Raw genomic sequence first — 16,011 nt, 5'->3', positions numbered from 1 at the left:
TAAAGAAATGTTTCTAACACTACCTATTAGGTACTATGCTCACTACCGGGGTATAGTGCACACATACCACTGCGTCTAAAATAAAAGTTGAAATTTTTTTTTAAAAAAAGAAAAGTTTCTAAGAGTTTCAAAAACTGTGGTATGAGTTGAATTGAAACTTCATATACTCAGGTGGCATGGAGAAAATATTTAAAAAGTGCTTTAGTTTTTCTTTTTAAATGCAAAAAAACAAGTGCATAGCACGAATAGTACCCTTGGGTACCATTTCTCTTTAAAGCTAGCCCAGTGTGTCATACCAGAGAAATTCCGTGTGCAGAGTGCACCAGCGCTGCCCTTTGGACGGTGTTCCTGGACCTTCCACCGCACGGTTCCTTCTGATTTGGTCAGCTAGCCAGTTACCACTGCCATTACGCATGACAAATTTATCAAGGAACACTAACTGGCTTTCTGGACCATAAAACCAGTTGTAATTTGAGTCCGCAATAGCCACAGTCCTTTGAAACCCTAGGGAAACAAGTTGGAAAGAATTAAGATACATTGAAAACTTCATACTCCTATATAGGTCTAAACAATGATTTTTCAAATCTAGTTGCAAATTAGAATTGCGTAATTGAGGGGATAAAATAAAAGAAAAATCACAATCCTCAGATTTTATTCCAGACCAGTTAATTAGAATCCCTCAAAAGGTCTTCATGATATGTTGTGTGCAAGCTTGTATTTGTTATGTGGTACCTGTCATTGGTAACAGAAGTGCTACACCTATTGTCTGCCTTTCTCATTTTCCAGTGTTCATGCTATACATGATTATATTTGCACATATACATGGGATATCCTCTTGCGCAGTTTGGGTTCCTGAACCTGGAATGAACACTAGCTCTCCCACAACTCAACGTGCATTCTAGGCCAAAATAATAAAATAACATGCTTTAATTTGGCTTCAATAAAGTCTAAGTTATACTACATATAAAGTTCAGGGGAGAGACTGAGTTTCTACAGGAAGAAAATTTAATTCCCAGAGTAGCTCTGCCAGTATGTACTGCTGGAAGTTAAAGGAGAGAAAATGCAAGGATCTTAAAGCCATATATCATTTTTGGAATAGGGAAGAAAAATAAAAGCAGGTAAGACTGGATACGCTCCATGTGTTAATGAAAAAAGAAGCAGCATGGGAGAAAACTCAGCCAGACAAAAAAAATGCTACTAGAGTATCAACTGTAGAAAAAAAAAAAAAGGGGAGAAATGTAGTTGAAAACAGATTGCTTTAACATAGAACCTCTTCTAAAATGTTACCATGATTATATTTGTAGTTTACAGCTAATGTTTTTGTTCCTAATAATTTAGTAAGTGATCTTGTAAGTATACCCTATTTTAAAATGATATTTTCTGAATCTTCTACTAGTCTGTGAATTCCTTGAAAGCAGGAGATGTGTTTTATTCCTCTTTGAATCCTCTGCCTAGTACAGTGCCTGGCATACAGATGTTCAATAAAAGTTTGTTTAATTAACACAAACATATAAATGCTGCTTTTAGACATGTTCATACTGTCTTTTCCACTTTAGGAAGTAGCCACAGACACAGCTCACAGCAAATACAATTTCTGATGTTGTTAGCCTTTAGATCTCAGCTTAAATTACAAAGCACTGAAACCTCTGAAAGGCCCCTTGCTTTAGGTAGCCTTTGTTTACTAAGATGAATTGCAAAACAGGCCTCTCCTATATGTCTAAGAAAAAGCAACAAAGCACGTTTTTTTTGAACGTAAGTCTAAACTAAATCTTAAAATGGTTCTTATGCTCTGCAGTATTTTTTGCACTAGTCCAATAATGGAGATTCTATTAATCTGTATGTATACTACCAGAGCCAAAAGATTTAAATACTGAATTCTTTGTTGTAGGTCTAGAATCACCATTTAAAAATTGCATTTCCTTGGGGAAGGAGGAGGAAGTAGGGGATATCTATCCTGATAAAATTTTCTTTTATAACTTGTTCTAACATCTTGGTCCTGTTTTAGAAATAAAAAAGGTTACAAAGTTCTCTAGAAATGAATACATTATTAAATCATGTATATCTTTTTTTTTAGAGCTAGTTTTCTTAGAAGGCTAAATGTCACAGCAATAAGAAATTACAAGTTTTACAGCAATTTTTACTTTTCTATACTATTTACTTCAATAAAATATTAAAATATGAAAGCTCCAACTTAAATGTGTAGGTGTAATCCTTCATTTTGAATCGTGTCTGTGTAGTTTGAAAGAAAAAACTGAAAACCAAAAATTAAAAATAGGATTGATCAGGGATCACATATAAAGGAAAACTGACAGGTAATCACAAATGTTTATATTTTGCTTTCAATGATGAAGACGAGTCTGTATATGTACTCAAGTTTGGATATATATATATATATAAAAAAGTATTGAGGGGTCTAGAAATTGTATTTAATCCATAACCCTCCAAGCTTTGTAATACCTAAATCATAAGTACATTAGCCTCCAAAATGTTCTGGTTATAGGCAACTCTTGAATTCAATTTTTCTTTGATTAAAAATAAAAATCTATTTAATTTCAATATGACAAACTCTAAGGACCTAATTTCTCTGCTTAGTCTAGCTCATTTTCATAATCAGAAAAAATTACAATAGTTTCATGTTTTCACACTTCTGACTCCTCACTGTACCTGGCAGGATGGTTCTATACATAAATGCAAAGTGTTGTTTAAGCCACGGATGGCCAAAGTGGTTGATGTTGAAGTGCCTCTGGACGAGAAACATGTATTGGAAGAGTGATCTAGTGGTGTAGCTGCCATATGCAACTCCTTCATAGAGGGAGCCATCCGTCACCTCCCTGAGCAAGATCAGAGATTTCTCCATGATGGTCAGAACTTGTTTGGTCCATAAGTAGGCTTCTTGAAGATATCCTGAAGGATGAAAACACATGGAAGCAATGACTAAAGGCTGTGACAAAGCATAAACAAAAATATGGCTAAATAAAACCCTCTGAGTTATCTAACTCGTTTATATTACAGATCACATTTTGTAAAACTCCAACTTGTCAGTGTATAAATAACATCCTGTAATCTAGGTTTGTGATGGTCCCTGGTATAAGTTAAGAAGTTCTTCCTGGCTAATATGGTGAAACACTGTCTCCACTAAAATTACAAAAAATTATCTGGGCGTGTTGGCAGGTGCCTGTAGTCCCAGCTACTTGGGAGGCTGAGGCAGGAGAATGGTGTGAACCCAGGAGGCGGAGCTTGCAGTGAGTGGAGATTGCGCCACTGCACTCCAGCCTGGGCGACAGAGCGAGACTCCGTCTCAAAAAAAAAAAAAGAAGTTCTTGACTCTATAAATGAAGATAAACCCTTAAATGAGTATCAGTCACTTTCTGATCTTTAATAAACTCTATCACATGTAAGATCACAAATGCATATAACTTTATGTTGGCAAGAGAGGATTTGTATATTAAGATTTTAATCAGTGTTCCTAAAAAACAATACTTGAAAATATTTTTAAAAGTTTATCTCTTCACAAAACTTGCATCATTATTTTATAGAATTTGTAATAGGTTGCACATACTATAAATGCTAAACAGACAGTCTTCAATTCATATTGTCATTAGAAGGCAACCTCTCATCCTTTATGTGCTTTAGATCCCACAGGATCTGAAAAGGCAGCAAAGTGGGGCTGAGAAACCAATGGAAAGGCAAATTAATAATGAAAAAATCAACTAGGAATCCTGAAACCACCAGAAAATGAGCTACATGATTTTGTCCAAGCAATTCTTCCATCTGTCACATTTTAATCTCCCCACTGAAAATCAAGTCTATAAAAATTTATAAAACCTTTTAACTCAGAAATGCTCGCTTTCTAGAATTGTTGCACTTAGTTGACAATAACAACTCCTCACATTTCTGTAACATTTATAATTTATATAGCACTGAGCAGAATCTTAGTTAATCCTTTTAACAACCCAATTATGTATTATTGCCCCAAAACAGAAAGGCTCACTTGTTCAAGACCTCTGGCACATGACTAAAAATGAATACAACTTTAATCTCAACCTAGGTCTTTAGATTTAAGGGTTCGCTTAAAAACACGGCACCCTTGAGAATAAAATTAAACCCAATGCTTCCTGGTGTGGATGTAGTCACACTGCTTTACTGCAATTTGGTCCAACCAGCTCTGGGCCTAAATATAGGTCACAGGTTAAGACTTGGCTCCTGACTAATGCGGGCAACTCAGCTCTCAGGCTTGGGTACGCAGAGGTGACTGTTCATCATACCCTGGCCTCTTCTGCCACCTATAGCTGACATGTCAATATTCTGGATAGTTTTCGATTTCCATTCTCTACCATTCCAGTTTAAAATTCTAATTATGTTCATTCTTTTCCTCTGTGTCTTCCATCTCCCACCAGATACCAATGTGACTGATGCCTAAAATCAGGCCACTGTCCCCAGGATACCAACATTACCTAATTTTCCTTATTTGTTCCTTACAACAACCCTCTTCAGAAGATATGAGGCCATGTCTACCAAAATATTTTGTAAATTACAAATCTCTGTCAATACAAGGTACTGATATTGTTGTTAACTGAAGCTATGCCCTGTATTTTTTTTTCTGCCACCCGTATACCTTGCCTGGAACATTCTTTAACTTCCCCTTAAGTTCTCCTATCTATCTTCAAAGTTACAGGAAGAAAATTACTGAAAGAACACTGCTCTCTTGAATTCCAAGTTAATATACTCATTTTATATTTAACCATAAGGCTTTTCATGGTATCTTTTATTTTACTCTCTGTGGTTATTGTAACTATGGTGTAATCATTTAAATATTTCACATCTGTCTTCTTTCCAACTGATTTCTACCTCCTTCTGTCCAGTCTTGTCATAAATGTGTGTACTTATGTGGGGGCTCTGGAAGAGTGTCTGCCAGGGCCACCATAACTTTAGTCAGAAAATAAATGCATAGGAAAATTCCTGCCAGGGCAAAATGACATATTTTGATTCAATCTAAACCAGTATTATTTTGGGTCACTGCTTATTATTTGGAATAATGTTATTTAGAAAGACTGAAGAAAGAAACTACTCCTCTTGTTAAATAAATAAAAATTTATTTAAGGAAATAAAACTATAGTAGATTAAATTTAAGCCCTGAGGCAGAAATTTGGCTCACCCAAGAGATCCTTTCACCATTTCATGATGGTGTTGTTTCACAGGCCTGGGGGTTTATAAATGGTTTGTTAGTGGATTAACACATTGTTTGCATTTTGACGTTTTACTTTTCTTTTCCTTTCTATTTGTTTGTTTATTTATTTATTTATTTATTTATTTATTTATTTAAGACTGAGTCTCACTTTGTTGCCGAGGCTGGAGTGCAGTGGTGGGATCTCGGCTCACTGCAACCTCTGCCTCCCGGGTTCAAGTGATTCTCCTGCCTCAGCCTCCTGAGTAGCTGGGATTATAGGCATGCGCCACCACGCCCATTTTTCAGTAGAGACGGGATTTCCCCACGTTGGCCAGGCTGGTGTCGAACTCCTGTCCTCAAGTGATCTGCCTGCCTTGGCCTTCCAAAGTGTTGGGATTATGGGTGTGAGCCACCGCGCCTGACTTGATGTTTTAATTTTCTTTATATTTTTGTGAGAGTAGGGGAAAGGGGGAGCTAGCATGAAAATTCACTTTCATAATTAAATTTTGCTTAAGTTATTATAAATGAAATTTCCCTTCTGAGAGAGATAACAAAATACAGTTGAAAGAGATTGAACTTTATGGATGGCCAGAAGTGGGTCCAAATCCCAGCTGCCTTATATGGTTGATGTGAAGATTGAATAAAATATGGAAAAAGACTAGCACATGTCATATGCTCAGTAAATGTTAGTTTCTTTTCCTCTAAGACCCAATTAAAAGTGAAGGTTGGTTGATATGACAAGGGAGAAAGCTAGATTTGGGTAAAATCTGATGTTGGATAATCAACAAAATGCTTAATAATTCTTATGGGGAATATAATCGAGTTAAATTCTGTTAGATTTCCAAGCCCCAATTATATATTTAATATTCTGATAATTCCCTGTGATCTTAGAGCTGCTTTTCTTAAACACAATCTTAATCATTTATAGATTTCTACAGAAGTTGTAATTTAGAGTTAAAAGAACAAAGAAAATGTATTATTGCCAATTATGCAATATGTTAAGGCAAAGTAGCTACACAATCCACAAAAGTTGCTTCCAATTTGGATGTAAATAATCCAGATTGGTTGTTTTAAATATTAAGAGGGAAAAATAGTAGTGGTGTTATGATTCCCATCTGTGTGCTGGAAATCTTCATTTCAAATAACAAACCATCTGTTTAGCTTTTTAAAATTTTGTTTATTCCAGGAGGGCTGTCTTCACTGTCAAAATTCTCTGGAAAAATGAATATTCATCACTGACCCTGGGTTGCGAAGATTTGTTCTGGGATGATCGTAAGCCATAATTAGATAACATGCCGGCTAATATACTAGCGGAAAATAAGGAGGAGATGTCCCTCAATTAACTAAGAGACACTGTAGGGACTACTTCATCTCATGGGTTTAGTTAGGATCCAAGTATGAACACGTACTAAGAATGGTTATAAAAATGCTTTGCTCACAACATGGCAACTACGACTTCTGTCAGCTCAGGCATCACCTCGGCTGTGTCCACACACACCTTGATTCATCAGGACTAGGCTTCCTGTGAGCAAAGCCATGCAGTTGGTGGGCTGATGATTGTGCAGGTATTGAAATCCCCATCCTCTCCTGTATGAAGTTTCATACATATACCCTGAGGCATTGGCAATCACTTCAAGAAACTTCTCCTGTTGTGTCTTGCTCAGGTAGTTGTACAAGAAGTCATAAGCAGTGGCAAAACCAACCAGGGAGTGAGCAAGTGGGACCTCATCCCAAGGAGCATCTTTCACCAACCTGTAAAGGAAAATAAATCATGGAAATGAGTTCATCAGACTCACAGCTTTCATTACACTTCTAAAGTGTCTATTTCTCAGAACTAAAGGGCATAACTGAAGATACAATCCAAGGGCTTAATGACACACAACTGACTTCCCTCCACATTATAATGAAACATATAGCGTAGCTTGTCTAAAATGTGAAAATTATACAGTTAACAGTTTTCTCTCTCAGGATTCTGGCAACATCAAGATGTTCAGAATTTTTACTTTTGATTTTTTGTTCATGACAAGAAGTAGTAGAATATATTCAAAGAGATCTAAAGCATAGAACATGTGTTGGCAGGGCAAAATTCTCTGGAGTACGAATTTAACCAGTGCTCACCCCATTCCTCCTTTTTGCTTAAATAAGACACTCTCAGTTCTATGCTTATGGCCACCTTGCTAAGACAGTTGAACATATGTATTTCCTCTTATTTGCCATAGCTGGTCAATGCGAAGGTATCGTGGTCCATAATCCATGACCTCTCAATCTGCACAGACCCACTTGGTCATCACCATGGTGCGAAGCGTGACTAACGTGAGTGGGAGCTGATTGTAACTCAGAATTTTTATATCCCTCTTTCCCATAAACTGAACTGCACTGCCTTAAAGGTCTTTCAAATATCTTTGTAAGAAATCTAAAAGTTGATCTTCTGTTAAGAATTACATTGTCATTTTCCAGGAAGCCAAATTTCTGTTTGACTAGTTATATTATTCTGCAAATTAGTGCGTGGCTTGCGTTAAGCAGGAAGCAAAAAAAAAGGATCTTTCACAATCAGAATTCTAAGGAATTATCCAGAAAACCCTTCCCATCTGTTCAGGATGTATTTGAGTAATCTCCAAGTGAGGGAAACAAATCAAAAGTGTGCTGTACCTGTGGGAGGTAGAAGCAGCACTTAATTAGGGATGAAGTTAAAGCTTAACATTTTTTATGCCACGAACCTCTTTTGGCAATCTAGCGAAGCCTTGACCTCTTTCTCAAAATGTTTTAAAATTCATAAGACATAATTAAGGATACATGGAAATCTATTATTTTGAAATATAATTATCAATACACATATTTAAAAAATAATAATACAGGTAGCTTTTTTATTAAGACATGAAATACTAACATTTAATAGCAGGGATAATAACTACCATAATTTATAAGTGGTAATAAACATAAATTTTGAGATATCTATAACAACTGTAATGTAGTATGAAAATATCTGTGATAACCTGTCTGTAACTTTGTTCCAGATTCTCCCAATACCATCACAATTAGTTATCTCTACTCACGACTGGAAGAAATGTTGGATTTCAGTTAAAGTTAGTAAAAATTAAGATGTATTAGTTCTCTCAAACAAACCGTATAGACCTCAGCTTAAAAATACTTTAAAATGTTCTGAGAGACTACTTCTTCCAGATTATGTTTCTCCTTTAGAAGTTTATGCTAAAGAAATGGCCTAAGTGAGAGCTTCCCTGGTCACCCTATCAGAATTTCATCATCCTCCCAAAATAATATTTAATTCCTCCTTTTTTTCCCTTTAGCAAATATATGTATGAATATGTCTATGTCTATGTATCCCCTCCTAGAACTTAAGTTCTACAAGGGCAGGACTTTTTTCTTCACTATTGTATTCGCAATTGGATCCCCAATCATAGAACAGTGTGGCACATGGCAGATGCTCCATAAATATTTTCAGAAAGAAGGAAAAAGTGGAGGAACAAACCTATAACTCACTGTCAGCCACACTGCTGGCAGTGATTATGTGATCATTATGAAATCAGGAATTTGGAGAGATCCCTTTATATTTAGTAATAATTTCAGCGTTTGGTTACCATTCAGTGTTTGGTACTAAAAAGATTGAGCAGTTTCTTAGTAATTTAGTAACAGACAAAGCTGCCTTGCTCTAGCCAGTCAGCTTGCCGGTGTGTGTACTATTTGTAAACAGACGATGAGTGTGTGAATGAATTCCCTACTTCTAGGAAAAAACAATTCATACTGCACACGCATTGCCAGGGAGTTGGGAATATCATCTTCACTGACTCACGGTGACTGGTGGGCCAGGCAGGGAAGTCAGGTCATTTGTTTCCCAACTTGTGTCACTGTACCATGTCATGATGCATCTATAAATGGCAGTATATACACCGACTCATGATAAAGCTGATGTCAATGAATCGCTACCAGCCATCAAACCCGAAAATGTCTAAGCCCCAACATGCAGTTTGTTTATTTCAAACAGTTTCAAATTCAATGAAACATTGGCATCCCAAAAGAAAAAAGTTTATGGCACCTTCAGGTCTGTCCCTCTATCATTAGAAAAGCTGACCTGTAATAGTTGTATTTCTAAAAAGTTATCTAAATCTTTTACCAACACGGTCTTACCCAGCCTTAGATACAAAGTGAAATAATGGAAGAGACTATATTTTACAGTCACAAAAACCAACGGAAATTTGCTCTTAGTTCATAGATGGCAGCTGAGAAACTATCTTATCCAATGTGATCCTGACCAGTAATAAATCAGTTCACTGTAAAAGGTGGTTAAGTGGGAAATTATTTTTTTAAAAAACCAGACAGACATTAATTTATGAATTGTATTTCAACTTAAAATATATCCATGTGTACACACATTCACCAATCTTTTGAAGGTGAGCCAAAACCTATTCTCTGAATATGGGTCGACAGATGGAGTTTCATTGTTCTTTCCTGCAAAGAACACACATGACACATCAACACAATTTCCAGCTTTGGTTTCTTTATAATATAGGAAGAAATTAAAGATACCTGTGAGGGAACGCAGAAGCCTTCTAGATTTTTATGAGTTTTTCCCTAATCTTCTACAAATCTCATTCACACTATATCACGACAGCAATTTTTTACAGTAAGTTATTCCAAAGCTTTTAAGTTGGTTCTAGAAATATTAGCTTTTTCTTTTTGAACTCACACTTTATCTATTCATATTATTAAAACTGTCTCATTACAGGTATTAGGGAAACTGTGTTACCTGGTTTGAGAACAAATACAGCTGACACTTGCTCAGCAGGTAACTGTACTAGGGGGAACAGAAATAAATGTAAAGGGCAACCTACAAGTCCTGACATTCAGCTACCGTGTTACACAAGGAATGGAAGCTAGGTTCACTGGCAAGTTAGTTAAGGGAGGTTAATTAAGGAAATATTTACACTATTCCTCTTTTGTAAACTACACTTTCACCCCTTAGAGCAGCTGTTCTCAAAGTAAGGCCCAGGGAGGGGCTTCCGAGACTACTATATTTTGGAGAAATCACAAATAAGAATTATTTTCATAATAACATAAAGATGTTATATGTTGATATTTGCACTGATGGTACAAAAGCAGTATTAAGTAAAACTGCTGTAACCTTAGCAGGAATCCAAGCAGGGGCACTAAACTGCCCTAGTAGTCCTTGTATGATTTTGCACTGCCATGCACTCACGTTTTTGTTGTTGTTGTTGTTGAATTTTTAAAGCCAATTTTATTTAAAAATGTCTTTGATGAAGTAGTAAAAATGATAAATTTTCATAAAATCTCAACTCTTTGAGTATACATCTTTCTAATATCCTATGTGATTAAATGGAGTACCAAATTACAAGACTGTCACAAATAAAAGAAGTCATGCACTGAGTTGAGAGCTGAGCTAGCTGGGTTTTGTCATGAAACATCATTTTTACGTGACAGAATGATCAACTGACAAATTATAGTTATTTTGATTTGGGTGTTAGAATAGAAATTTTCTTGAAAATAAACAAGGAAGGCCTGCCAGTTCAAGGAAAGCTGAAAGCCTTTGTTGCCAGTGACAAACTTGGAGCTTTCAATCGGAAATAAGAATTTTGGAAAATTTGTATCCATTACCAAGAGCTTAAGAGCTTACCAATACTTAAAGATTTTTCTGATGAAATCAGTGAGAACATCAACAAAAATGATTTTTATATTGTATAAATAAATGTGTTAACATTCAGTAGACTGAAATAACTCAGTGAACAAACATGCAAAATAACAAAGGCATGATGTTATAAAACCATGCACGGGTAAGACAGCCACTCTTAAGTGTAAAATACGCCAATGGATTTTAATGTAAAAGAGTATGAAGAGTTCATTCACATGGCTTCAGATTCTATACTGCAATTAATTTTTATGGAACCACTACCAGTCAAGTTTTAGTGTAGTGTCAAAGAAGAATATTCACAATTATTTGAAAAGATTATTAAAATACTCCTCCCTCGTCAATCACATATTTCTGTGAAGCTGGATTTTCTTCATATACTTCAACCAAAAAAACACATAGCAACAAACCAAATGCAGAAGCAGACACATAAGATTTGCAAAAACGTAAAACAACACCTTCCTTCTATTTTTTGTTTTAAAAAACATAGTTTGGCTGGGTACAGTGGCTTATGCCTGTAATCCTAGTGCTTTAGGAAGCCAAGGCAGGAGGATTGCTTGAGCCCAGGAGTTCCACATAGCAAAACTGTCTCTACACAAAATAACTTTTTAAAAACTAGCTGGGCATGGTGGCATGCACCTGAAGTCCCAGCTTAGGAGGCTGAGGCAGGAGGATTGCTGGAGCCCACAAGTTCAAAGCTGCAGTGAGCTATGACTGCACCACTGCACTCCAGCCTGGGTGACACAGTGAGACTCTGTACCAAAAAAAAAAATATATATATATATATATATATGTATGTATGTGTGTGTGTGTGTCTATATATAGTTATTTTTTCCTAAAAATGGTTATTTTAATATGAAATGAGCTGAACAAACAAATGTTTCAAACTTCTCAGTTTTAATTTCTAATATGGTAAACTTTGATAGACACAGCCCGAATAAACAAAGCTGTTTGAAGGCCTTGTTAATTTTTAAGAGTACAAAGTACTTCCCAGTCCAAAAAGTTTAAAAAATGATGCTTTGAATATTTGCAAAGGTGAATTTATGTGAAATAAATTAATCTGAATACAGGAGAGAGCTATTGATTTTCTGAGGGTAAGGGTGGAACGTTGGTGTGGAAAGGCATAGAGTTGGTCATGATGTGCTGTGTCTATGAATGAAGCTGTGATTCTGAAAGGAAGAATGAGCCATAACTGTTTTTCCAAAGTTGAGCAGTCTCATTAATCCAAATTTTTGTACCAATTTTAAATGGATAGTCTGCTTCTATTATCATAAATGCTTTTTAAACGATTATGTAAGCAATATAATAGTAGGCAATCTAAGAAGTCTGTATCACTAAAAATGTGACTGTTTATTTGATTAAATAACCATTAAAAGGAACTCTAAAAACAATGTTGGTATCTATTTTTATTGGTATAGATTTGAACTACAAGTGATTAAATGCTTCCATTTTTAAAATTTTCATATAGTTTTGATATAGACAGTCTATAGAAAATAATTACCTGTGAAAAGATTAAAATTTAATATTACAAGGTTCACAGAATATTATTTAAATTTGTATACTGTTGTCTTAGCCCAGGCTACCATAACAAAATGCCATAGGCTGGGTAGCTTAAACAACAGAAATTTATTTTTTATAAGTTCTGGAAGCTGGATATCTGATAGCAGGGTGCCAGCATGGTCAGATTTTGGTGAGAGCTCTGTTCCTGGCTTTTAGAAGGCCACCATATTTCTGTGTGCTCACCTGGCCTTTCCTAGGTGTATGGTGTGGGGATAGGGCAAGTGTGAGAGAGACTGCACAGGAGTACAAGCTCTCCGGCACCTCCTCTTATCAGGGCACTTATCCTGTCATGAGAGCCCTGCATTTAGGACCTTCATCTAAATCTAATTCTCTCCTTTAGGCCTTATTCTCTAAATACTTCCACACAAGGGGTTAGGGCTTCAATACGAATTTTGAGGAGGGTCCCATTCAGTCCACAGCAACTGTCTATTTCATTTACACAAATATTGCTAAAATAAACACTTGGAATAAAAAGAAATTAGGTCTTTGAAACCAAAGATGTGCCAAGAGATCACTCATACTTATTTAAATTAATCAACAGTATACAAGAAACAAATAACTAGGAACAATAGCAGAACTCATAATTCCCCTTAAAATTAATCCTATTTCCTAGTACTTTTCAGAATCTAACAATTTTATAGCGGGCTGTTCCATATGTAGCTATGTTCCAAAGGTCACGATTTGATCCACAGTATAGGCAAATCTACATATTTTTTGAAAGTGTATTTAAATGAGACTTTATGATTTGTCAGACCTTTCCAACAAAGGAGGAGAACTCCATTAAAATGATCCATGTTCTTTTTCTCATTTTCAGAATAACTATAGTTTTACCAACCTATAAAATATTTACTTAGTAAATCCATAAAGTAGAAGATTCACGTTTAAAATCTGATTTTATACAGTAGATAGTTATGGAACTACAAATTTAAGTTAAAATGAAACAAGCTTTACAAAAATTATAAATTTACATTTAGAACACAACGGTGAACTCCTTAGAAATTGCAAACTCTAAAATTACCAGGGTAGTGCACCATCAGCTTCCCATTTGCCAGCTTTGCTGCAGCTGTGTCTGCTGTACATATGCCACACCTCTGTCCACGTGCACTTGGCCACACCATCAAAATAGGCCAGAATTAGGTCAACTCTATTTTTAAAATGTAAATTAGTCTATTCATTCTAAAAGTCTCCTGAACACAGTAACTTGATAGAAAACCATTTAATATTCAACCAAACGCCTTTGTGTGTTTGGAAACAACCTCCAGTAAGTTAAGACAGTCATATATTACCACTCCTTTTAAAAACATGACTAATGCAGCAGTGATTCATCTTTTTTTTCCCTCCATTTTAAATGCGAAAACTAACCATGAATCTTAAATGTTAGTAACATGTTAAATTTGGTATGGAATTCCTATAAAATGTAGCTAAAGGGAAGTGGATTTCTCACCTCTGTGGCCTCATCTGTAAAGCACACTGGGCCTTGGCAGACATTTGCCAAGAGGATCAGAGTAAGCCTAGAAGATAGAGACTTGATCTAGGAGGCTCTGAGTGGGTAGTCAGCAATCCAAGGGGAATGTTCAGCTAATCTCTGGCCTGGCTTGGCATCCATATTCTAAGTGTTTGATCAGGTGGCTAAAGGTTAGCCCTGGCATTGTGAAACAAAATGCACAGGGAGGGAAATGAGAGGAGGGTGTACTTCATATTAATTAAGCACATATTATGTGCCCAAGCCTCTACATACATTAGGTCATTTCATCTTCTCAAGTCAACATTAGGTATCCCATCCCCATTTTATAGATTGTGAAAAGGCAATTTGGATAGGAGATTACTTGTTCAAGGCCACACAGTTAAAATGGTGAAGCTGAGAATGGAAACCAGAATTATCTGAATCTAGAATGGGTTTTACTTCTTAGTGAGGGGGAAGAACGGTGCTTTCAAAGAAAGTCACCAAGTTTGCAATAAGAACTGAGTCAGAACATGCCAGAGTCAGTGGCTCTACCAACAGCTAGGCAGAAGGGTCTATATGCTGAAACACAACACAGGGTTCTAAGCGTTGCCATTTTCATGACACCAAGACAGAACAAGGCATGAGATCTGAGAAAAGAGGCACACAGTAGAAGAAAAGATACTACAATGCTGTGCTCATGTGTTTGCTCAGGGCCCACCCAAGGAACAAGAGACACCAATCATCTAGAATTCCTGAGCAATTCTTTCCTTCCCTCATGAGCCTGCGCACCTAATGTACTACTCTAAGGTAGAGTTGGTCCAGGGGATGGTGGTTCTGGTTTGCATATTCAGAACCTTGGGCCCCTTAAGGTAGTAACAAACACTATCTTCTTGATCAAACCCTAGCCAGGCTCCTCTGTGCCTTCTTCTTGGCTAGGCCTCAACCTCATTCTATGAAGAGTAAACACTAACATTTTTCTAATAGCTCAAGGTTATATCCCTGAGCTGACCCTCTCCCTGTTGAAAGTGTCTGCCTAAGAAACTCAAGGCTTCCAAAAAATTTGTTTGTTCCAGTCAACATTTGAGGATAGGGTCTCTGTCTCCCAGTCTCTGTGGGAGGATAGAATTCTACCTTCGATAACTGCCACTTAGCAGACATGTGATTAGTTAGCCTAATCACATGTACATTGACTACCCTTTGTAATTTTTCTCTTTCCTGGCTCTACTAAGCCCCTGCTTGCCCTCCTCCCTTTAAAATACCTATTCACCTCTGTACAAATTGAAGTTCAGTTCAGTTTATGCTGAACTCTTTCCCTTATTGAAATAGTTACTACTGATTAAAACTTATCCTTGCCACTTTAGTGTCTGGTATTGTTTACCTTTGACACTGGCCAGGGCTAGAGTACACAGAAATGGACAATGAGCTTTCCTTTTTCAATATCTACTTTGGGAACAAAACTACTTTCCGTTTCTGGAAACAATTGCTAGAAGGGTGAACAGTATGACAGAATGGGAACTCATTGTATGTTAAGACATTTTCAGGGAAAATAACTTATGAGCCCTGAAATATAAAAAACCATTTCCTCTCACAGTCTATATTTCTGTATTAATTAAATCACTGGATTTAATATAGCAGCATATTACCACTTAATTTCATTTTAATGCTACGAATTCAATATCCCAAATATTAAATTCTAAAATATAAAATTTAAGTAAACTTGGCCCCACTCAACCAGAATACTGAGAAGTCAATTATGCCAGAGCAGAAACTAAAAGAAACATATTTTACTCAAATGAAAAGTATTCTAGATGATTTGTAAATAAAAAGAATCGAAGTGTCAGAATATACCAAGTTAATGAAAATAAAATGTAGAGTAGTGCTGTTAAATGGGAAAAGGCATTTCCATGTCATTATCTCAACATTTACTTCGATGACATGAAGTATTATTACCCAAATATCCAAGCATGCCACCCAAACATAATATATTTAAATGGAATCAAACAACACTTATAATTGTAACCCCTTTTAACTGAATAAGTATGCTTTGCCCTAATATTCAACCTACAAGAGGTGAGAGGAAGAAATATATAAGTAAAAATTATTCAAATTTAGGAACAAGACCTCTATTTTGGTAGAATGGCAGAGCTCAAAGGACTACAGTTAAAAATACACTTACATATC

The 16,011-nt window shown here is 36.1% G+C and overlaps 1 protein-coding gene across 1 annotated transcript in view; it reads right to left on the bottom strand.

The window, feature by feature from the left end:
• DSE (dermatan sulfate epimerase) overlaps nt 1-16,011 on the bottom strand; it is a 70,910-nt gene that overhangs the window by 4,443 nt on the left and 50,456 nt on the right. Inside the window, exons 4-6 of the mRNA XM_012002319.1 lie at nt 6,666-6,919; nt 2,665-2,904; nt 297-504 (exon numbers count right to left, since the gene is read on the bottom strand). Of these exons, the coding sequence (XP_011857709.1) occupies nt 297-504; nt 2,665-2,904; nt 6,666-6,919 (702 nt within the window). The remainder of the gene's footprint in view (nt 1-296; nt 505-2,664; nt 2,905-6,665; nt 6,920-16,011) is intronic.

This window comes from Mandrillus leucophaeus, unplaced genomic scaffold (genome assembly GCF_000951045.1).
Source record: "Mandrillus leucophaeus isolate KB7577 unplaced genomic scaffold, Mleu.le_1.0 Scaffold683, whole genome shotgun sequence".
NCBI classification, from domain to species: Eukaryota; Metazoa; Chordata; class Mammalia; order Primates; family Cercopithecidae; genus Mandrillus; species Mandrillus leucophaeus.
This window is presented reverse-complemented; position numbering and strand designations above follow the sequence as displayed.